The sequence below is a fragment of the Melanerpes formicivorus genome, unplaced genomic scaffold (assembly GCF_026170545.1).
Source record: "Melanerpes formicivorus ecotype bairdi unplaced genomic scaffold, bMelFor1.0.p_v2 SCAF_40, whole genome shotgun sequence".
Lineage (NCBI taxonomy): Eukaryota > Metazoa > Chordata > Aves > Piciformes > Picidae > Melanerpes > Melanerpes formicivorus.
The window spans coordinates 749,651-774,836 of NW_027142392.1; the positions used below are offsets into that span (position 1 = coordinate 749,651).

General features: G+C 40.7%; 1 protein-coding gene across 1 annotated transcript in view; it reads left to right on the forward strand.

Moving 5' to 3' along the window:
* MMP16 (matrix metallopeptidase 16) overlaps window positions 1-25,186 on the forward strand; it is a 180,302-nt gene that overhangs the window by 68,018 nt on the left and 87,098 nt on the right. The window contains exon 3 of the mRNA XM_068158513.1: window positions 18,278-18,426. Coding sequence (XP_068014614.1) covers window positions 18,278-18,426 — 149 coding nt within the window. The remainder of the gene's footprint in view (window positions 1-18,277; window positions 18,427-25,186) is intronic.

Genomic DNA, 25,186 nt, shown 5'->3' on the forward strand with positions numbered 1-25,186 from the left:
TAAATACAGTGAAATTCTGGATAACTTAAAATTCCGGAGGGAAATTTTTGTCTACCCTAGGATAAAGTTTTGATGGGCTTTTTCAGTGAATATATGAAAACCTGCTGGAAAAATGATATTAATTTCTATGTCTGTAGCATTAAAATAGGGGAAAAAAATTAAGAACAGGCTACAGGCTGGGCTCAGAGTGGCTGGAGAGCAGCCAAACAGAAAGGGACCTGGGGGTACTGATTGACAGCTGCCTGTGCATGAGCCAGCAGTGTGCCCAGGTGGCCAAGAAGGCCAATGGCATCCCAGCGTGCATCAGAAATAGTGTGGCCAGCAGGAGCAGGGAAGTCATTGTGCCCCTGTACTCAGCACTGGTTAGGCCGCACGTTGAGTACTGTGTCCAGTTCTGGGCTTCTCAATTTAGGAAGGACATTGATACTCTTGAACGTGTCCAGAGAAGGGTAACGAGGCTGGTGAGAGGCCTTGAGCACAGCCCTATGAGGAGAGGCTGAGGGAGCTGGGATTGTTTAACCTGGAGAAGAGGAGACTCAGGGGAGACCTTATTGCTGTCTACAACTACCTGAAGGGTGGTTGTAGACAGGCGGAGGTTGGTCTCTTCTCCCAGGCAGTCAGCACCAGAATAAGAGGACACAGTCTCAGGCTGCACCAGGGGAGGTTTAGGCTGGAGGTTAGGAAGAAGTTCTTCCTAGAGAGATTGGCCATTGGAATGTGCTGCCCAGGGAGGTGGTGGAGTCACCATCACTGGAGGTGTTTAGGAGGGGACTTGATGGGGTGCTTGGTGCTGTGGTTTAATTCATTAGGTGGGTTTGGTTGGTTGATAGGTTGGATGTGATGATCTTGAAGGTCTCTTCCAACTTGGTTTATTCTATTCTATTCCTGAGAGATTTCAGATACTTTCTTGGTGTAGCAAGTTTTTACTATTTTTAAGTTAAGAAGAAGAGGAGAATTTAAGAATTAGTCCCAGGAGAATAAAAAGAAGTCTTGCCAAGCATTTCTACTGTAATGCTGAATTGTGCACTACCTGGCACTATCTGAAATGTATCAAGACCTTCACAAGATTGGGAGCAGAGTCTTCCCTATATATTCTTCTCACTCTAATTAGTTGTGAAGATTTTACAAGGCTTAGTTCAAGTGTTCCCTTACAAGAAGTGACATATACAGAACTTGGTATATCAGCTGCCCTGTGTGCCTACAGAAATACGCAAAATAACTTCTTCTGATCCTGCAAGCTGTTTGTTTCTCTTTATCATATGACAGAAAGCTGGCTTTGGTTAAGTTTGAAGGGATGTATGTCTGTGTTCCACCTGTCTAGACCTTATGTGTACAAAAGAAGCCATTTATATAAACAGCCACTGAGCCAACACATCATCCCAGACCTCAGTAGCAGACTTTTAATCTATTTCTCTGAGAATCTTTTTTTCCACACCCCCCTACAAAGGAGTTCAATGCTTACTAAAACCACATGTATCTTTTGCAGTTCCTTCCAACCCCAGATGGGTCTATATTAGTCCCTCTGCAGACCTATGTGCTGTTATTTGTCAGTCCCTGCTGCTTTTTTTCATTAAGGTTTCTGCACTGTTCCCTGGAGGCATCAACTGCCAGACCTCCCAAACTCTTATGATGCATATCACTTAAATACACAGCTCTGACTTACTGTAAGCATTACCTCTTTCCTGTCACAGCCACATGCTGCTTGCTTTGCTTGCTTTTTTTTGTGGGGCTGAGATCAAGTGAATAGGCACAAAAGAAAGTCTTAGAATTCCTAGATCATGGTATGAAAAACTGCCAGTCTAATAGCTGCTACCACTGTGATTGTACAAGTGTCCCATCATATCTTCCTCTTTGTGAAGAATTTTTATTGCTATGAAAATTGTTTGCTATAGGAAGAAAATAATGGGAGATCTGCTTTCATAGACTACTGTTGATCATTCTTCTTTCATAGTAAAGGTCACAGGACTTCCCTGGACTAGTTCTGCTTTGAAATAAAGCAGGAGCAGGGAGGTCATTCTGCCCCTGTATACTGCGCTGGTTAGGCCACACCTCAAGTACTGTGTCCAGTTCTGGGCCCCTCAGTTTAGGAAGGAGGTTGACTTGCTGGAACGAGTCCAGAGAAGAGCAACAAAGTTGGTGAGGGGTTTGGAACACAAGCCCTATGAGGAGAGGCTGAGGGAGCTGGGGTTGCTCAGCCTGGAGAAGAGGAGACTCAGGGGTGACCTTATCACTCTCTACAACTACCTGAAGGGAGGTTGTAGACAGGCTGATGATGGTCTCTTCTCCCAGGCAGCCAGTACCAGAACAAGAGGACACAGTCTCAGGCTGCGCCAGGGGAGGTTCAGGTTGGATGTTAGGAAGAAGTTCTATACAGAAAGAGTGATTGCCCATTGGAATGGGCTGCCCAAGGAGGTGGTGGAGTTGCCGTCATTGAAGGTGTTCAGGAGGAGACTTGACAGGGTGCTTGGTGCCATGGGTTAGCTGTTTGGGAGGGTTGGATTGGTTGATGGGTTGGACACGATCTTGAAGGTCTCTTCCAACCTGGTTTGGTTTATCTAATAAAGGTTTATTCTAATGTCCATGAAGGAAAAGACAATCCATCCTAATTTTCAGTTTGCCAGTGAAATGAATAGATCTTAAAACTTTGAAACTTAATCCTTTAGCTACTTACCCTTGCAACACTTTTTCCCCAGGTGCTGTGGAGAAGTGAGTTTATAACAAGATTTTGATTTTTTGAGAGAGAGTTAGAGACAGAGAGAGGTTATGTGCTGTGTGTTATAGTACAGCTGTCAGAATGTGTGAACTGGAGCAAATGGTTGTCAATTTATGGAGGGTAGCAGGTGAAATTCAGTGCTGATAAGGTAATGTATGCTAGAGGGGATAATTTGAGTTTCTCACACATGTTGCAGATTTCTAAATTAATTGTAATCACTGAGGGAAGAGACTTGGGCAATGTTTTATACAGCTCCCTGCAAACAGCTGTTCAGTGTGCCGCAAAAGCTTAGGGCATTTAAAAAATTCTGAGATTCTTAAATATTTCAATATCATTAAGTTAATGCGTTCCTATTTTCTTACGGCGCTTGTTCGTTTCTAACAATGCTCTCAAGAAAAGATAGACTTCAAGGAAAGGGTGAGATGAAATTTAAGTAAGGAAATGCCCTTTTTAAGAGCCATTTATTAATAGTTTATTCTTAGGAAACTAAATAGGATCAGCCTTTAGAATAAGAAAAGCTAAAATGTAATCTATTTCTCTCTTCTCAAAATTGTTTTTCATCAGTTGAAAAAGAGATGGTGGCTTTTTCAAAGAAGGAAGCTTTAACTGGTGAGGTCAAAAGTAATTTACTCACATGACTCTCTAATTCTACCATAGAAGGCTTTCACCAAGCTGGAGATGGTTGTAGCCAGGAAGGGGTTGGTCTCTTCTCCCAGGCAACCAGGACCAGAACAAGGGGACATAGTCTCCAGCTGCACCAGGGGAAGTTTAGGCTTGAGATGAGGAGGAAGTTCTTCACTGAGAGAGTCACTGGTCTTTGGAATGTGCTGCCCGGGGAGGTGGTGGAGTCACCATCCCTGGAGGTGTTCAAGAGGGGATTGGACGTGGCACTTGGTGCCATGGTCTAGTCATGAGGTCTGTGGTGACAGGTTGGACTCGATGATCTTTGAGGTCTCTTCCAACCTTGGTGATACTGTGATGAAGCACCACTGAGATAATCCCTTGTGGAATTTACTATTTTTTTGTCTCATGCTTGGCTTCCAGTCACCTACTGTGATTGTCAGTTTACGTGATAGGGATAATGATCCAGGCGTGAGAACGTACAATCAGTTAAGAGCTTTTGACATTATCAGATCCTTCAGCTTTACTTTGCTTTCATACTGTTTGTAAAACTTACCCAATCCTGAGGCAAGGCTGCGTTTTGACTCTAGAAAGCAGGAAAGGAAGAGAAAGGTAACCAGAGATCAGTTAAATGTGATGAATGTAAAAGTGCCACTTGCCAAATATTCCTATTTTATCAGGCATACTTCACTTTTTGGCAGTGTGGCTGTGTGACCATATCTCACTTTTTATCTGGAAAACAACGAGGAGAGAACTCCAGTTTTCCATGTGGCAACTTCAGGTTCCTAAGAGTTGTAATGCTGAGTACCATGGAAAAGAGACCATGTGCTTCAATGACTGGAGATGCCTCAAAACTGGAAAGTTAGTTATAGTTTCTGTTAAGGGTTTTCTAATCTGCTTCTGAATTTTAGGCGCTTGGTAACTTTGAAGCTCTGACCTTTAATAGTTGTAACGTAGAAGAACTTTTCCAAGTTTGCATCAAGTTGCAAACTTAGTCTTCATCACTGCTGCTTTGGGAATTCTGTGATTCTATTATGAAGTGTCCTGGGTCTGGCTACAATAGGAGCTAGGAGGGGCCACAGCCAAGATAGCCATCTGAACCAGCTAATGAATTACTGGATACCACACTGATGTGCCTCTATAAGGGGAAGGCTGGCTAGGGCAAGCCTGGGTGGTTTTGAGTAAGTGGCTGCAGCTGGACAGGATCATTGGTCATTGTGGTTATTACAGCATTTTGTATCACTTGCTTTATATACTATCTCACCAGTACTTTCGTGTTCCTGACTTTTTCTTTCCCCCCACCCCCCCTCCCCCTTAGTGCTGTGCTGTTAAACTCTCCTGATCTCAGCCCATGGGGTTTTGCCTTTTTCCCCTTCCCCTGTCCTACTGGGAGGTGCTGGGAATGGCTGCCTGAGTGGCTGTGTGGGGCTCAGTTGCCAGCTGGGCCTGAACCACGACAGTCCTTTTTGGTATCCGATGTAGGGCTCAAAAGCTTGGAATTTTGACTTTGTAGTAACATGACATTCTCATTGTTTCCACTGTTCTGAAATGGAATATTCCTGAGAAAGAAGCAAGATTACTTTTTGTGAAAAGTTGCTTCCAGGGGAAAAAAAAAGATGTGGCAAGCATGTAATGAAATAAACACTAAACTTTAGAATAAATATGATGAAGGCCAATTGCACAATTTTAAAGTAAGGTAATGGTGCTTTATAGATGTATTGTGCAGATGTTTATCATACAGATATCATAGAATCAATAAGGTTGGAAAAGACTTCAGAGGTCATCACCCTCAAACAGTTCAAAAGCATACTGTTAGGTCTTCCCTACAGGAAGTCAATGAATGTTGCCAGCTGTCTAAAATAGGCTCTACTCTAGCTGTCATACAGAAAAACAACACAAAAAAAGAGCAAGTACTACTTCTGTGATGTCTACCAGCTATTGGAAGATCTCAGTTGGAAATGTTTTACATGTCTTTTCTGTTGTGGGATAGGGTGGAATAGGATAATGAATTCTAACCAGTTTATACTCTATCAATCGGCATCTGGTGGGTTTTTCTTCGTTATACACAGGTCACGGGCTGGATGGAGGGGTTTTGGGTGTTAGTTCCTTAGTTGTTCTGTGGCTCTTTTATCTGGAAGAGATCTTAAAGTTTGTAAAATTCAGGACTTCATTTGATTCTTAACCCTGCTTACTTTTTTTTTCCCTTTCTGTATAGATCAAAACTTATACTCTTGTTCCTTCCTAAAATTTCCTCCTCCTTCCTGATAGGAAATGACAAATCAAACATTGATTTTTGTTCATTAATAATTGCTAACTCAGTCACTATACTAAACCATTCCCCCCCCCCCCCCCTTATTTCTTAAACCAAAGCTGAAAAAAGAATGTGTAATTTTTCTCTTCAGCACATGTATACATGCACAGATAAACAGTAGTAAACACCCTTGGCTTTAATACACGCAGAAGCTGTTCTCATTTGCAGCCTGGACCTGCACAAAAATGTATACATATTTTTGGAAGTTAGCATTTAATTGCTGAATGAGGCCTAATTTTACTTATAGTCATAGCAGACCAAGTCTAGCAAACTTAGATTAAGCTGAAACCAAATGAATATCAAATTAAATGCTGCTTGGGATACTTGAACATTAGCAGGATTAGAATACTAATGCTATTGCTGTGAGAATACATGACTTACTATGCTTATTAATTGCAAATTTACTTGCTAAAACACCAAGTTTCTTGGCTTGCATATGCAAATTTACTTGCTAAAACATACTAAGTTTCTTGGCTTGCATATTGTTCTTAACTGCATGGAAGAATCAAAACAGAAAAGCATGCACATAGAATTTTCTCTGGCCTCTTTGTTATTTTGATTCTGCATTTTTGAGCTAATAAAATTATATATATATATAAAACAAAACAATTCCTCTGTGATGTCTGAATGTTACAAATGTTACCAGTGATGAATGTAAAGCAAATATTTTATTTTAGCCACTTAGCTTTTAATAAGTATGAAAGCACAGATATATCCTGATGTTGTTTGTTGGCTGATACAGACACTTGACTGAATTCTGCCAGGCACTGAGTGCTCCAAGCATCCATCTCTACCTATGGCTATAGAGAGTGCTCAGGAATTCACAGCATCAGCTCCTAATTAAGCAAAGCTAAAATGGTTCTGTTACATTTTAAAATTGGAATACACATGACCATAGCCCTTAGGGAAGCTAATAAAAGGTAATACTGTGGTTTGCTTTAAAGCAATTACTCTGTGTCCCTTTTTGCCTGCAGGAATCACCTTGTCACGTCCGTCACTTACATCAATCCACCATTTTCCCTTCCCCCCCCACTTCTATTTTTGTAGCCTGCCCTTTAACAAAAATAGAGTTTAGAGGATGGCATAAAAAGGAAGGTTGCAGATGTACTGAAATATATGCAATCTTCCTGCTACTTGCAGAAGGATTTCAAACAGCTGGTGACTTAGTGTACTGCAAGTAAATAGACTTGGCAAATTGAATGTGAGGACTTCATGAAAATAAGAGCCTAATAGAGCTAGTCTGAATTGGTCATATCTTGCCACTGATCTATACAAGGAAAGGAAATGTTTAACTTCAGAACCAATGCATCTGAAGCAAGCAAGATTGGTTGCTTTTTTCTTTATTTTCTTCACCTTAGTGTATACAGCAGGAGCCAGTTGTGTTGTGGTGGCTTAAAGGAAGGGTAGTGCCTTACCCATACTAAACTCACCTTTTCTTGCTACTTGAGATTTAAACTTTGAATAGAAATGCTACTCTATGTACCCATTGTGAAACATCCTGAACCAGAATTTATGCAATGTAGGTTACCAGGGGTGAAGATGATATTAAAAAAAAATAAAAGGGTTCACATGTTTAATCAGTTTTGTTGTTACCTCTTCAGTTGTAGGGCACTGAATCACAGAATCAAACAGGTTGGAAGAGACCTCCAAGATCAAGTCCAGCCAATCACCCAGGCCTAACTAATCAACTAGACCATGGCACTAAGTTCCTCATCCAGTCTTTTCTTAAACATTTCCAGAGACAGTGAATCCACCACCTCTCTGGGCAGCCCTTTCCAATGGCAAATCACTCTGTGAAGAATTTCTTCCTAGCATCCAGCCTAAACCTCCCCTGGTGCAGCTTGAGACTGTGTCCTTTTGTTCTGGTGCTGGTTGCCTGGGAGAAGAGACCAATCCCCACCTGGCTACAACCTCCCTTCAGGTAGTTGTAGACAGCAATGAGGTCTCCTCTGAGCCTCCTCTTCTCCAGGCTAAGCTCCCTCAGCCTCTCCTTGTAGGGCTTGTGCCATAAACATTACCAAAGAAGCAAGAATTTATTTCTTTACATTAATCTTATAGTACTATAAAACTTCCATTTGTCTGATGCAGCTGCTTTTCCCAATCATTTTGCAGCCTATGAGGAAAAAATCCTGTATTATTTCAAATCTTACTGCTGTGAATGCCTCTCTTTTCAAGTACATGATTGACTGCAATGATATTCTTAGAGCCTGAAAATGACTGTGGGCATTTCCAGCTAGTGTCAGCCACTGTGAGATTTTTGCTTCTTGTATGACAGTGATGGAGTTAGTGGTTAAGTCCTTATGAATTCATGAAGAAATGCATTGCTTTGGTTGCTGAGCATGTGTGTGAGGTGAGATAGGCCTTTCTCTTATAGATTCTGAAACAGAAGGAACAAAAGTCCAAGCAAGGGCTGAGCTGTAGTGTCGAAGCAGTAAATTCCGTTTCCAAGGTTGGTATTCATCTCCCCGCTTGCTTTTAGAAATACTGAAATAAAAGAAACAGCCCTGCACTGAGTATTGTGACTGAAGGCATAGTCAAAATAACTCTAGCAATATAGATGGATTAGACTAAAGTGGTGAGCTTGCAGGTGAGGTATTGAAAAGCTGTAGGGATCATAGATGCTAATACCAAGGCAGTGACAAGATAGGGTAATCTTCTGGACTGTGATGAAAGAGTTGCTTTTAGTTCTTGCCTTCCTTGATATATCACAGAAGGACATTTTTAGTTATATAGAATTTTATCTGTTCCAGTCCCTGTTTGGGTTCTTGCAATGCTGCATTGGGGAGTCCAGCAACATTGCTCATTCTTATTTTTGCCACCATGAAAGCCAGCTGATTTCTCCTAGGAACATCTAATAAGCCTGTGGCTCAACCAGGATTTTGACCTGGCTGGTGGTGTTCTGAGATTCAGGCACCTGAATGAACTCCATGGTTACACATAAGTCATTGAAAGCAGAAAAAGAGAGAAATCTAAACCCAGCAGAAATAGATGATACTTCAGGTAGGAACACATCAGTAAACTCTGAGAAGATACATGGGGAGGGAAAGAGACAAAAGTAAAAGGTCTGACCACTAAAATGAATCTTACTGAGATGTTATGAAATCATGTGGCCAATCTCCATACCACACAATATAATGGTTGTCAAAGAAGTAGACCACTGTTATCACAAAATGTATACCAGAGGCCAGCTATCAGGTGAAAAGTTGCAGAATTGCACTCAAGTCCTTCCTTAGTTTGAGATCCCTAAACAAAATGTATCATTGAATAGGTATTGTAGAAAGAGACCTCTGTGGGAAATGAACTTCCTAGGACTTACTTTCATCTTTGAACATGACAACCCTTTCCCCCTACTCTTGTAATACACTGCTAGATAGGTTATCTCTTCTATTATTGTTATTATTAGCGGTGAGTTTTGCCTTTGCTAGGGGCCAGATGCCCACCAAAGCTGCTCTGTCACTCTTATTCTAAATGGACAGGGGAAGGGGAAAAATGTACTAAAAGCACAGGAGTCAAGATAGAAGCAATTTAATAGCTTGCAAAGCCAAAGCAAAGGCTGTGTGCAGAAGCAAGAGTAAACAACAATGTTATTCTCCACTTTCCATCAGCAGATGATGTTTTGTTACTCCTGGGAAGCAGAGCTCCAATACGCATAGCAGTTGCTCCAGAGGATAGATGCCATCAACAGATGTCCCCACACTTCCTTCTTTCACTTATCTTTTATACCTGAGCTGACATCATATGGCATGGAATTCCCCTATAGACAGTTTGGGTCAGTTGGCCTGGCTGTGTCCCCTCCCAAGACCTTGTCCACCCTCAGTGTACTCCTGGGGTGGGGGAATGTGGAAAAGCAGTCGTCTTGGTGCTTGGCTCAGCAGTAGCCGAAACACTGCTGTGTAATCAACACCCAGCTACAGCATTGCAAAATGTAGCTCTGGGGAGAATTAACTCCAGCTCAGCTAAGCCCAATTAATAATAAAAAATATTTTCTATTATTAAAATTTTAATGACTGTGGCTACTAAGAATTGCTTTTTTTTCTTCTCTATTTCATCTTGAATTACTTAGCACCCCTTTTTACATGGGATCTCTCCTTTCCATAAACTGGTTTTTCCATTTCATATTGAACTACATATTGCTGATGAAGAAATTGACTTTCCTTCTTAGTTTGTTTCGTGTAGCACGATGGGACTCTATTGCTTCTCATGGAAAACTGACTTCTGCATAAATACTACTAAGTTTTATTCTCATGTTAATATTTCTTGATTCTCTGACAGTTCTTTTTTTTGTCCTCATATTAGGGATATTAGGAACAGCATTAATGCCCTATAGGCTGAAGGTAAAAGGGTCTGTGAAACACACTGGCTCTCTAGGAATATAAAACATGTAGGCCTGTATTCCCTTCTAGACAACTAGTAATCTTCCTGTCTTGGAGATCTTGGGATGATGCTGAGTACAAGTATGCAAGTTATAATACCCAATTAGGTCTCTCCTTTTCCCTGAAGAGGTGGAGTCACCATCACTGGTGGTGTTCAGGAGGAGACTTGATGGGGTGCTTGGTTGCATGGTTTAGTTGATTAGGTGGTGTTGGATGATAGGTTGGCCACGATGATCTTGAAGGTCTCTTCCAACCTGGTTTATTCTATTCTATATACATAATTTGCAAGGAGCACATGTTTAGCCAAAGTTAGCAGCCTTCTGTTGCAAACCAAAGTTTTGCCATGAAGTCAACTGGACGTTTTCAGAACCACTAATTTAGGTCCCCCATCCTGTATGCAACTATGCACCTTTGTCTGTGCAGGTGAAAAATATATATTCATAGAAACGTGGAATTGTTTCAGTTGGAAAAGACATCTAAGATAATAGAGTTCAACTCTGACCTAACTTCACTATGACAATTAAGCAACATCCTGAAGGGCTGTGTCCACACATTTTTTGAACACCTCCAGGGACAGACTCCAGCACCTTCCTGGACAGCCTGTTCCAATGCCTGACCACTCTTTTTGTAAAGAAATTTTTATTGATATCCAATGCAACCCTCCCCTGGCACAATTTCAGGCCTTTGACTCTTGTTTCATCACCTGATACTAGGGAGAAGAGACTATCTCCCCCCTTACTACAACCTTCTTTGAGGGAGTTGTAGAGAGCAATGAAATGGCCACTTGGTCTTCCCCTCTCCAGACTAAACAATCCCAGTTTCTTCAGCCACTCCTTGTAAGACCTGTTCTCTAGACACTTCACCAGCTTCTTTGCCCTTCTCTGGACATGCTCCAGAACATCAATGTCCTTCCTGAAATGAGAAACCCAAACCTGAGCTCAGTATTTGAGGGGTCACCTCACCTGTGCCAAGTACAGTGGTAGTTCAGTTTGTGAATAGTTCAGCCAAGTTCAGTTTGTGAGTAGTATACAGAGTAAAAGGAACAATTGCCTTGTTTGACCATTTGAGAATCTGGAGTAATTTTAGAGCAATTACTAAGGCAGACTTGGGGGGGGAGGGGGAGAAATAAATAAAAGTATCAGTAACGGTTCACTTGGATTTATAATCCCTGAAGGTCTTTTCTGTGCTTTGAGCCAGTACATTCAGAAATTTCCAAGTCTTCATGATGTTACAGTTTTGGGAGCTTCAACATAGAATCACAGAATCACACAGACTGGTTGAAATTAGAAAGGCATTTTGGATGTCGTCTGGTTCAACTCTCTGCTCAGGACTACCTAGAGTGGGCTACCCATGATCATGTCTCAATGGCTTTTGAATATCTTCAGGAATGAAATTCTCTAATATTTCTGAGCAACCTATGTCAGTGTTTGTCCACTCTCACAGTGAAAAAGTTACTCCTTATGCTGAGAGGGAACTCTTGCATTTCAGTTTGTGCCTATTGCCTCTGGTCCTGTCACTGGGCACCACTGGAAAGAGCCTGGTTCCATCTTTTCTACTTCTTCCCTTCAGATATTTGTACATATAGGTAAGAACACCCCTGAGCTCTTCTCTAGGCTGAACAGTCTTAGCTTTCTCATTTTTCCCTCATAGGAGAAATGTTTTAATACTTTAATCATTATCATGGCCCTAGAAGTTTCATTTGTTTTTCTGAAGCAGTCATAATTTATCCAGCCAGATTATTCAGCGCCACATCCTTATCCCTGCAGAGCGCTTCATATCTTCCTAGAAGCTATAGAAATTCTGGTAATACGTAAGGACAGTGTCCCCTAATGTGGTCTATGATTGAGTATTTACCCTTACTTGAACTGCAAGATTTATTTATGGCAGTGTTTCCACTGGTCTGGGTCCATGCCAGACTTCTCCAGAGATTTCTGTTAGTGACTGGAGAACACTTCTCTAAGCTGCTAACGAATAAGGTCCACATTCTGCAGTTATAAATGTGTATACTGTTACAGGGAATGATCAAGGTACAAAGAGTTTCTTTCCAGGACAAGGATTTGTGTCATAGTTGTTGTAACACTAACCCACTCTTGGTACAGACACTCAGTAGGAGTAGTGAATGAGCCACATAACTCCTGCCTATGGAGCTGGGTAGTATCTGATCCCTGTTTCAAGTTATTTCAGAGTCTCTTGGGCACAGTGCTACATTCAGATACCACATTTGCTACTTGCTGGTAGGTCCCAGCCTGCCTAGGATCTGCAAATAGCTCTGTCCTGGTGCTCCTGGCTGCTCTTTTACACCTCCCCCTCCTGCTGCTCTCAATCTATATTGTTTTTCCAATGTATGAGTGTGGCAGTAAAGCTACTAAACTTAAATTACAAATGAGAGGAAATTGGCGAGAAGTTTTGATTGTATTTTGCTGTTTTACTGTTGTCAGTCCTTTGAACCCTGAATTTGGTTTGAGTCACTGACCATGCAGAGGTTCTGGACTTGAGTTGCAGTTTTGGTTCTTGTGCTGGAATGCATACACTTCTCACTGGGAGTGGGAGCTCCCTTTTAAAATTATCCCTCACCATATATGTGTTTGGGGAAATGCTCCCTCTCTCTTGATATCATGTAGGAAAAGATATATAAGATCAAGTGTTGATCAATCTGGCTTCATAATATCTGAGACTGTAATATAAAGGCTAATTTTCACATCCATATTGTAGTTCTAACACAGAAAAACAATATAATCTTATATATACTAGGAAAGGTGGAGATGCCTTAACTAATATTGAACTACGTAGCTGCAGCAACACTGAACTCAGTGAGATTTAATTCATCCTCTTTGTTGGCCCACTGTGAGCTCAACTCTGCTACTTCTAGTACTGAATCTAAGTATTTGCTGTGATGCAGTCCATGATCTAGATGCCCCACAGACTTTTCTGAATTACTAAGACCTTGTTACAAATTCTGTTATCCGTAATAAATATTAGCATCGATAACGTGGCTGAGAGTCTGTCAATATCACACCTAAATTGTTTGGGTTTGGGTTTTTTTGGGGGGTTGGATTGTCACAACAGTTCACAAGAAAAGTTGGTCACTTTCTAATTTAGGCCACTAAAGACATAAATTTTGCATGTTGGTATGTTTGCCTTTTTCTTTTTGGCATGTCCATAACAACAGACAAGATAGTTGATTGGTCTGAAGATGACTCCTTGTATGTAAGATCTTTTCCACTCTGTTCTTGTCATATGTTTTTGAGTTTGGTTTTGCCTTTTTTTCCCTTCCTTTTTTTTTTTTTTTTTATATGACATTGATGTGAAATTACAGAACAGTTATCTCATGTGTGGTATGTGTCTAGTGAGAGAAATACTCCAAGAAAACCACCAAACCCACAACAACCAACACACAAAAACCCACTGTGAAACTTGTAGCATTAGACATATGAGGTAGGAAAAACAACAGGAGATTGCCTGTAGTGCTCTGTGTCAATACTTTTAGCTGCCTCCATCTATCTGGCTATGAAGTTGTTACTGAAAAGCGAGAATCATAGTATATCACAGTATCAGTCAGGGTTGGAAGGGACCACAAGGATCATCTAGTTCCAACCCCCCTGCCATGGGCAGGGACACTCCACACTAGATCAGGCTGGCCAGAGCATTGTCTAGCCTGGTCTTAAACACCTCCAGGGACGGCGCCCCAACCACCTCCCTGGACAACCTATTCCAGGGCTTCACCACTTGCATGGTGAAGAACTTCTTCCTCACATCCAGCCTGAATCTCCCCACCTCCAGCTCCAGTATTAACTGTGATAGTTAGGTCTTGCAATTAAACCATGCTATTAACCATGATTAATTGGCCTAAATGGAGAAATGACCCAATCATATGTATACAAATTCTGGGGTTAGCTCATTTGTCCATGCAATGGTAAAAGCCTTCAATATAACTTCAAAATGACATCAGATCTTGAAGGTGTTGATGGTGATCAATGCAGGTTAGATTCTTGAATGTGTGCTTTTTGAACAAATAAATCTCCTGAGTTACTCAGGCCTTTAAAGGAATTTAATTTATAATGTCTTTGGAAATGCATTAAAAAAATAGAAGTCAAAATATTTTGAAATGATGAAATCTCAGAGTTTTACTCAGTGCAGATAGGAATTTTGTTTGCATGATAAAATCTAAAAAAAGGCACAGGAATACATGAATAATAATGCTGTGCAGCTGCACTACTGAAGATGTTTATGAAATTGTTTTGATCTGTGCTTTATTAGAGTATTTGATTTATGAAGCTTTCAGGTTCACAGAACATAATTGTGGTGCAGGTGATACTATATACTGTCATTCAAGAACATTAATAATTTGTTGTTAAGTTCCCTTCTCTCTTAAAATTCAGCTAGCTTTCTGAAACAGATTATATTAATATTCCTACTTAATCTTTAATGATGACATGTGGTTTTTCTTCTTAGTAACAATTTGGTGTCAATATACTGCTTTTAAGAGCTTATTTTCTTACAAACCTAGAAAAGATCTGAATGATTGAAGTCCTTGCTTTATCCTTTAGAGACAAACAGACAGCCATATGACATACTATCTGTTCTATAGCTAGATGATCTGTGTAGTATGGCATTAGTGCAGTTACAAACTAAAATGAAAAGGTCTTTACATCATGGCAGAAAATCCCTCAACCCTTAGGCATTTAATCAATAATATCCAAAATGTGGAAGGTGGCAGCTCGTGCGCTTAGCACCTACCAGGTTCCATGAGCTGCTGCATTGACTGGTTGCAGCTTCCATCACTGGTGGATTCTGGTTGTCTTTTTCCTTACAATTATGGAAAAAGATGGTGAAATTATGGTGAAGGAATTTTTCCTGGTGGAAAAGTGTGTGTAAAGCATGGCTGTATCATTAAAAAATGGTAGACAAGTGGAACATTAGTTGAATTAGTGAGAACAAACTTTTTTAGGCTAATTCTTATTTCTAACTTTTTTTCTTTCTCCCCCCAAACAAAGTGAGTATCCTTCTTGTTCTGAATTATTCCGAATGCTTCAGCCAAACTCCAGTGTTTGTTAATGGGATAGTGCTGGGAATCAATGTACAAATCTAGTGCAAAGCAGATGCTTAGTAAAGATAGATTTTAGCTTCTGGTTTCCTGGAGGTTAATGTGGACGATGAAATAAGATTAAACAAAAGAGGCTTTAGTTTACTTACAAAAGAGTGACTCATATAAGACAGCTCAAATACATAAAAGGCTGCTTCAGAGGGGAGAGGAATAATCAATTCCTCTCACCCGTAGCAGGTAAAATGAGAAGTTGCAGGCTTAAATTACACAGCAAGGGAGATTCAATGGGTAAGGCAAACTTCACGGCAGCAGGGCACTAAAGCAATGTAATAGACAGGGAAGTGGTTAGAACCTATTGTCTTCCAGCTGTGTTTTTCTGTGCTAACCATGAAAGGTTACCATGGCTTTCATTCTCCTGCAGGACAAAAAAATCCTGCCCAAAATTTCACTTCAAGTAGCAGTATTTTATCTTCCTAATTTATGTAAAGGAATAGGACATATCAGCGCTCTTGGATTCTGTGCAAAGGGTCTCTGTTGGCATCTCCAGCATCATTAGATGGGTCTGCTTCACTCTTCCTTTGTTCCAAGACAGATGAGTTCCTCAGGATGACTCACCAACACTGCACTGTCATTGCTGATGTGCACTAAGGCAAAGACATCTAATTTCAGTAGATGGGGAAGGATAAATTCTTGTGATCATAATTTCTTTCTTAGGCTGCCTCCAAAATACAAGACCATGAGAAAATTGTTTTTCTTTCTTCACTTTCTGTGTTTCTCTTATACTGTTTTATTCTCCTATATATTTAGAACTTAATTTTGATGTCAAGCTTCTCCTCCTGAGAAGGTCTGAGGGTCATATTTCATATGTTTGGCAGACTAAGCCAAGGTCCTTCAAATTTTGTTTATAAAAAAAAAAAACCTGAGGAATGCAATAGGAACCACATTTATTGCCTCTTATTTCAGGATCCTGTCTCACCAGGACAGAAGGCTAGTATTTAGTGCTACCAAGTGTTACTAGCTCTGAGTATTCTCCAGCTATTAGTCTTGGAGGTCAATTTGTCTAAATTTTCAAGACAAGAAAGTTGATTTCAGAGTGTCATCTGACTTTCTGGTATGTTGGCTTTCTCTTCCAGCTGCAGTTCTGAAGGTTGAGAAAGATCCAGATGGTCTACTTCCTTTGTGCAATGATAGGCAGTGGTTACCATGTATTTAACACATATATAAGCCTCTTTAGAAAGGAAAAGGTTACATTGTCCTCTCCTGCTGTTTTCTGAGCCAGATATTTTTTCGTTTTCTCTGTCTGCAGTGGCACTCTGCCACATTCTAGTTTGTCCTCTTTATCTACTTCTCCCCTCATGTGATGGGTTGAAAATTGCCCCCAATGTAAAACTTTGCCAGACCAGCTCAGGCAGAAGCAAATGAAGCTGTATTTACAAGCAAAACTACAATTGAAAATGAAATGCAATGAATAAGATCATCTTCCTAGCTGTTAAACAAAATTTCATTCTTAATTCTGAATGGCTACTGTATACAGAGACAGTATGAAGGTGAATGAGGCTAGACTGAGTCTTAATCCTGTCTGCCTTATATATCCCTGTTGTGAGTTCCACCACAATATTGTTGAGATTGTCTGAACTGTACCATGAGAAAGTAAACCTGTTAAAATTAGAAATATCTGAACTCATAACCTGAAGATTTCCCCTACCTTTAGTGCCAGTTTGATCTTGTATTTGCACTGAGACAGTCTTCACCTTTAATACATCTTCAGGGTTAGTAAAGTGAACCACAGAAATGAGTTCATCCACCGTGAGGTTCTTCACTGGGTCTGTAAAAGAGAATACATTCAATATGGTTAACGTGCTACAGAATTGTACAGGGTGGGCTCTGCAAGATAAACTTAGGGCTGGAATTTTCAGATTATGGAGTTTGGCTGTGTATGAACAGTGTATATAAACAGATTAAAAACCCAGGAGTGTTGATGAGGCAGGCAGAGCCCACAACACAGTATAGAGAAAGAGTGGGTGGGTAGCATTCATTAATGTAATGATTCAGAATCTGGGAAACTGAATGAAAGAAGTGGTGAACCAATTTTTAAATGTATCTTTTTATTTTCTTTTCTTTTTTTCCCCCCCCCCTCTTCAGAACAGAATATCAGATTTGTGGGGTTACAAGTAGTTTACTCCTGGGGAAAGTGAGGCTGCAGCAATACAATGTAATGGTTTCTGGTAGATTGGTAATGCATGAATATTTCTAGTGAGTAGTTCCAGTCCTTAGATGAGAAACTCAAGCATTTCTGTAGATACATCAGTGCTCTATTGTCTCAAAAGTCTTGCATTATGTTTTGTAGGGTAGGTTTTGAGATTGCTTACAAGCATTAAGACTACTGCAACTATTTGTTTATTAAATGTTACTTCAAGAGACAGTATGTTTCAGAGGGTTTTTCCAGGTGTTCTTAAGATATGAGCTTTAACCTAGGAAGCTTTTAGTTACTTGGATCATGCCTTCTCCTTCTCACTTCTACATAATTAAGAGCATAAACAGTTGGCATTAATCCCATCTTGATTTGAAAAGAAACATCATCTTATCAGGGAGTTTCCTGTAAGTGGAGACAGAGTCTCTTACTTTGCTGTCTCCTGATTGCTTGCTTGACCTACACTCATGTGATTTTGACATTCTTCTCGGAAAGCTCAATGTGTCCCCACCCTCTCTTTCATATTACTTGAGAGATAACAATAGAGTGCAATTGTGTGAGAATTATTGTGGATTTGTCGTTGCAGTTGGTGAATATTGTTATGTGCAGTCAGTTTTATGTGGCATATAGTGTAGACTTTATATTTTTGTCTGCTTAAAAGATTTCTTGATGTGCCTGGAGTCAGGGTTAGGAGCTTAAGTTGTGACTTCAAATAAATAAATGGGCTAAATAAATAGTTGATGCAGTTGGTTTCAGGTGATAAAGAGAGATAGCTTCTGAGTAGAAAACACTTTAAGTTTTTAAACCACCAAAATCTTTAATATAGGAGATGAAGCAAAAGCCTCAAAGGATTTCTTCTTTGCAAAAAACCCCAACCCAACCCAAACTAGCAGAATTTTTGCTTGGTGAATTAGAAACTTCATTATACATGATCAAAAGTAATTACTAGGGAGCATTTTTTTTAATTTATTTTTTTTTTTAACCTCTAATTTCTACTTAATAGCCACTGCACTTGTCATTGCAGGTATGGTTACAAAAGTATGGCTACCTTCCACCAACTGACCCCCGAATGTCGGTGTTGCGCTCTGCAGAAACCATGCAATCAGCTATAGCTGCCATGCAGCAGTTCTATGGCATTAATATGACAGGAAAAGTGGACAGGAACACAATTGAGTAAGTAACCATTACTGAACTGCTCTTGACTTTTCTGTTTTCAAGCAGGGCAAAAAAGAACTGGAAAAACTTTATAAAACCACGTGAAGCAGGGTGACCTGGATATCCAAATAGTGTTGCAGCTTTAGATGGGGAGTTCAAATGTTTCTCTATCTCCTTGCCCACCCCACCCCCCCTTTTTTTTTTTTTTTTTTTTTTAAATATATATTGTATTTCTTCTTCTTCAGTAGTCCACCTGCCTAACTGCTGCTGCCTCTGGGCACGTATCACAGTATCGCTAAGGTTGGAAGAGATCTCGAGGATCATCGAGTCCAACCTGTCACCACAGACCTCATGACTAGACCATGGCACCAAGTGCCACGTCCAATCTCCTCTTGAACACCTCGAGGGAGGGTGACTACATCACCTCCCTGGGCAGCCCATTCCAATGATTAATGACCCTCTTAGTGAAGAACTTTCTCCTCACCTTGAGCCTAAACTTCCCCTGGTGCAGCTTGAGACTGTGTCCCCTTGTTCTGGTGCTGGTTGCCTGGGAGAAGAGACCAACCCCTTCCTGGCTACAACCACTTTTCAGGTAGTTGTAGAGGGCAATGAGGTCACCCCTGAGCCTCCTCTTCTCCAGGCTAAACAATGCCAGCTCCCTCAGCCTCTCCTCATAGGGCTTGTGTTCAAGGCCTCTCCCCAGCCTTGTTGCCCTTCTCTGGACACGTTCATGGTGGATGAACTAATTTCTGTGGTTCAAGGTTAACTAAAGGGCCAAAATGTTATCAGTGTGGAAGTGGAGAAACCTGGTGAAAATTGACAAGAATTCATACAGTAGAAAGAATCTTTTCTTACAGGAAAGTCTCTTCCTTATCCTCACTGAAAAACAATGTATCACACTCCACTGGCTCATTCATTTAATGGTTCCCAGTAACAAAAGACCAGATGTGGTCATTTGAACATGCCATAAAATTGGAATAGTTTTGCATGCCCTTTACAATTTTGAAGTTGGTAAGGCTGGCAGCGTCTGGTTCTACTGAGACTGAACACAGAGAAACTGTGAGACAGAGCTGCCAAACAAATGCACCAGAAAAATTCAAAACAGCAGCAACAATAAAGAGTATTAGTATGCAATTAAGAGAACATATCTGGTGTTAAGGTTGAAGTGATTGTTGGATTCACTCCAGCTAAAATGCAATGAAGAGTGTATTGCGATTTTAGGGAAAAGTTCCTTTGTTTGAAAAGCAAACTAACAAAATATTGTCACTATGTATCCACCATTACTTTATTGTAATGCTTCTACTAATTCTCTAAACTACTTTTTAGGATAGAAGAAAAAAAAATCTTTTGTCATTTCCCATTCACCAACCCCATCCTGATGCGTCATCTTTCTTTATCCTTCTTTGGTAAAGTGGCTGATAGAAATGATTTTTCTGTCATTGCAAGTCTAGAGAAGAGACTCCTCAAAGTGCTGGTAGGGTTAGAAAAAATAATTGTATTCCACTGGCACATGTGGTAATACACTGAAAAGCAGTAAAGCAAAGCAGGTTTTAGGGCTCCCCTAAGGGGAGGTGAGTTGACCACACATCCCTCAGTGTAGGAATTTAAAGGACCTCAGAACATGCAGTAGAACAGCAGTAAATGCCTTGAGAGAACTATGCTTAAAAGTCTGTTTATGATTCATTCTGCAGGGTAGAGAGACTAGGCTCTTCACATAGCTTCAGTGATTGACCCTGGAGGGGAGAGTGCTGCTATGCCAGTCACTAGTTTCCTTTTAAAGACACATTAGTGGCAGGTTCCTAAGAGGCAATATAATTCACCAAAAGGAAAACAATCTTCTCACTCTACAGAGAAGAAAGGAAGTGCTAACCTAAGAAGTGAAAATGATCTCTGAAAGTATCAGCTAATGAGGTGAAAAAATACAAAGCCTTTAGTTGTAAGGGGTAGTGGTTTGTTTGCTAAACTGATGCTGTTGGCAAGCGTGTCAGCAAGATTGTCTCATTTCTGCTATGCAAGAGAGACACAAATCCATTGGTGTAGCAGCCCAAAACATCATTTTTACCATCTGGTAGATATTTGAGTCTTCCAAACCTTTTGATGTATAATTTCCTTCTACTCAGAAAGATAAAATATGGCAATACTTAGGTACCTGTAGCTCACGTTGGATGAATTCTGCATTTACTTAAGGGTTTGGAGTTACATTAACTTGAGTCCAGCTGGGAGCAGAACTGATAAGTTACTGACTAGTCACATTTGCATTGGTGTTGAGGGAAAAAAATAGCTCATTTATTAAACTGTGGCCTCAAGTTGCCATCAATTAACACCACTGAATGTTCATGGGTAATATGACCTTATAACAAAGGATGATTTCCACCCCCACCCCCCCCGCCCCAGTTGCTCATTTGTGGTAGTATTTTGTAAAACTTTCAAACAACTTTCCCTTTCATCTAAGCAGAAAATATATATATTCTGTTTTGGCCATAGATATGTAACAGTTTAGCATGTCTTTCTTTGTGATTATTCTGTTGTTATCCCATACAAAGTTGGAATTACAAAATAAAGAGTATGGCAGACACGTGGTAAAACAATATAGTTTCATAGTTTCATTCAGGGTTGGAAGGGACCACAAAGATCATCTAGTTCCAACCCCCCTGCCATGGGCAGGGACACCCCACACTAGATCAGGCTGGACAGAGCCTCATCCAGCCTGGTCTTAAACACCCCCAGGGACGGGGCCTCAACCACCTCCCTGGACAACCCATTCCAGGGTTTCACCACTCTCATGGGGAAGAACCTCCTCCTCACATCTAGCCTGAATCTCCCCACCTCCAGCTTCATTCCATTCCCCCTAGTCCTATCACTACCTGAGATCCTGAGAAGTCCTTCCCCAGCCTTCCTGTAGGCCCCTTTCAGATACTGGAAAGCGACAATTAGGTCACCTGGGAGCCTTCTCTTCTGCAGACTGAACAGCCCCAACTCCTTCAGTCTGTCCTCATAGGAGAGGTGCTCCAGCCCTCTGATCATCCTTGTGGCCCTTCTCTGGACACGTTCCAGCACCTCCACATCCCTCTTGTAATAGGGGCTCCAGAACTGGACACAGTACTCCAGGTGGGGTCTCACCAGGGCTGAGTAGAGGGGGAGGATCACCTCCCTCGACCTGCTAGCCACACTTCTCCTGATGCAGCCCAGGATCTGATTGGCTTTGCGGGCTGCAAGTGCACACAATATGCTCCCCTCTTGTGCATGAGGATTTACCTGCTACTGTACCATGTCTTGAAGAGATTATGATGTGCCTCTTCATCTTCAGAAGGACAAACAAGTAAAAAAAATATATAGCAGTTACTTGATAGGAACTAGCTTTGGGGATATTAGCAGAAAAATAATGTCCTGCAGCGGCAGCACTGAAAGTCTCCAGGGGGGGATTTTGCTGCTCTGAACAAAAGGTAATCCCTCAATGAGTGTTTTGGTATGCATAAATATGAACAGTGCTTCTTCTTTCCTCCCCCACGTTATTCACTATTCATTTGGTTTTGCTATTTCATATTTTTTAAATATTTGCCCAAGAGGTTTGAAAAGCATGATGCACACTTACTGCTGAGGATAAGGAATTAAGTGGTAGAAAGAGACATCATGATAATGGCAGGAAAATGTGAGGTATCCTGAATACAAATACCATGACAATGGTGAAGCCAAGGCAAATGCTGTCTGACCTTTGCATGGGGTGCCGCAGTATCTTCTGTGATTCATTTATATAGCACCAGGCAGAGTCAACGATTCATTGAGATGTAACACATCCAAATGCCAGGTTCTGCACATTGGCCACAACAACCCCATGTGGTGCTACAGGCTGGGGTCAGAGTGGCTGGAGAGTGGCCAGGCAGAGAGGGACCTGGGGGTACTGATCGATAGTAGGCTGAACATGAGCCTGCAGTGTGCCCAGGCAGCCAAGAGGGCCAATGGCATCCTGGCCTGCATCAAGAACAGTGTGGCCAGCAGGAGCAGGGAGGTCATTCTGCCCCTGTACACTGCACTGGTTAGGCCACACCTCGAGTACTGTGTCCAGTTCTGGGCCCCTCAGTTTAGGAAGGATGTTGATTTGCTGGAACATGTCCAGAGAAGGGCAACGAAGTTAGTGAGGGGCTTGGAACACAAGCCCTATGAGGAGAGACTGAGGGAGCTGGGGTTGCTTAATCTTGAGGAGACTCAGGAGTGACCTTATTGCTCTCTACAACTACTTGAAGGGAGGTTGATAGCCAGGTAGGGGCTGGTCTCTTGTCCCAAGCACCCAGCACCAGAACCAAAGGACACAGTTTCAAGCTGCACCAGGGAGGTTCAGACTGAATGTTAGGAAGAAATTCTACCCAGAGAGAGTGATTGCCCATTGGATTGTGCTGCCCAGGGAGGTGGTGGAGTCACCATCATTGGAGGTGTTTAGGAGGAGATTTGATAGGGTGCTTGGTTGCATGGTTTAGTTGATTAGCTGCTGTTGGATGATGGGTTGGAGGCAATGATCTTGAAGGTCCCTTCCAACCTGGTCTATTCCTATTCTGTTCTATTCTATTCTATGACAGAGTTCGGAAAATGGATCCACTGTTGGCATCCTGATCTTTCACATTCCTAAACCAAACATGCAAAGTAGAAAAAGACTAGTTGTTGTCTTCTCTTGAGACTGTTCTACATGCTTATTTCCCAAACATGTCATGCATCTCTTTAAACTGCAAAACAAACCTCTTGGCTTGCAGATAGGATGGCAATAAGTGCAAGGCATTCATTTTATTTTAATGTCATCCTTTATAAGGAAATGGCAAATAGGTTTACATTAATGCCCAGATGATCATCTATCCAAGTTTACTTCAAGGTTCATCATCAAGATGTAATCATATTTATGTGGTCTCTGCTGTTTATGTATTAATTGTCAGTCATAGAGTAGGAGTAAATGGTACATTTTGAGCTGTTGAAATCAACTCAGTGGTCTATTTTATTTATGAATATTGTTGTACAAATGCTGTATCTATAAGGTCGTGGATCCACATCAAACATTCAATGAGAAGTGTTGCCAACAAATCATTGTTGGTAACAGGGACTGGAATACAGTACCTGACATCATTCTTCATCTAATATCCTATTACTTAGAGGACTGTTAGTAAAGTCCTGTAATAGCAGAGGGCAGTAGAGAAAGAGATTATCTATCTCTCCTTGCAAGAAGTTCAAGGGTACCATTCAGTAGTTTTTTTCTTAAATGTCTGTAGTTTTTCCAGCCACCAAGTTGCACTTAGTCAAATTGGAATCTTCCTTTTATTTTCCTGTTCTGCTATAACTCCACAAAATAAAGCCCAAAAACACCACCACCAAAAAAAATTATATAGCCTAAGTTGCAGGTTCTGTTAAAGGATAAATGAGAAGGGGAACATTAAACCAAATGCTTTTTTAGGACTTTTTAGTGTTTTGATTCTACATCAGGCCAAAAATTTTGTCCTGAAGGCTTAAGAAACTGAGGATTCTTCCTCTTAACCATCAAGTAACAAAATCTGGTGAAGCAAGTGGCTCGTGTTAGAGCAGTTCAGTTTTAGTGCTCTCTCTAGTGGAAAAGCATTAGAGTTCTGCTGCATATTTTCATTTTAATCTTTTCAGATATTCTGTGAGTCTAAACTGTTTTAATTCTCTTGACATCTATAGCTCCTCAAGATTCAAACTAATGGAGCTAAGAGAGGAATTTGATGTGACATAGTCTACAGATAGAGTACATTAGTCACAATTAAACCTCTTTATTGAGTCCTGATGAAATATTAATTTTGAGGGGCTGCTGCATAAAAGATTTCTACAACTTCAGGAGCAGGCAGATGAAGTGAGGCAAAATCATTACCAGCATGCTGCTTTTAAAAATGGAAAACAATTATTTAAAAAACCCAAACCAAACAAAAAAAAACTCCAACAAGCAATCGGGAACATGGAAGACCCTGATCATATGGTGCTAAAAGTAGCTATATTTGGGAGAAAATAGAAATGGATGTTTTATTTGTCACTCCCCTCTCCAGTTGGGATAGTATATTACACACTGAGTCACCTCAGTTGTCACGAGCGTTTATGATCACTGCTGACAGAAGTCTTCTTCCCAGTCAATGTGAGAACAATTACTGTTCAAAAACCCGCTATACTTAACATATTAATCTTCTTAAAGGAAAATTTGTGTGGCAGAAACTAACACTTTACTTTGTTTCTGTGGTAGAAAATTATGAACTTCAGTACTAATCATGTCGTTTTTTGTCTGTTTGTTTTAAATTCTGGCTGCTAAATTTATCTCACCTAAGATCTAGGTGGTAGCTTTGGTGGTGGTCCAACTCTTCAGCTGCACATTGCATCTTTCTTTAAATTTTATGTGAAGATAGTTTCCTGAAAGCTTGTGAGCCCCTTGTGCAAAGGCTTCTGTTTGATTTACGTTACTGTGCTTGAACCACAGTCCCAGTCCTCATGTAAGAACAGTAGTGAGCCAGACAGCATGACAGCATGCAATGTCCCCCTGCTCATCTAGATGAGCAAGGATACAAGCATAATGTTCTTCTTAGGTTCATACCACTTCAAAATCAATGCAAGAACAAGTAATGGCTGCTTGAATTTTGTAACAATTTATTCTGGGCTATGTTTTGTTTCGCTAAAAATGGATTGGCCACAGATCTAGTAAAATAATAGGAGGCTGAATTTTGAATCCATGCTACAGTTCTTGACTTTTCGTATTAAATGTTAAGTGTAAAACATTTTATGCTAATAATATTTTATGTAA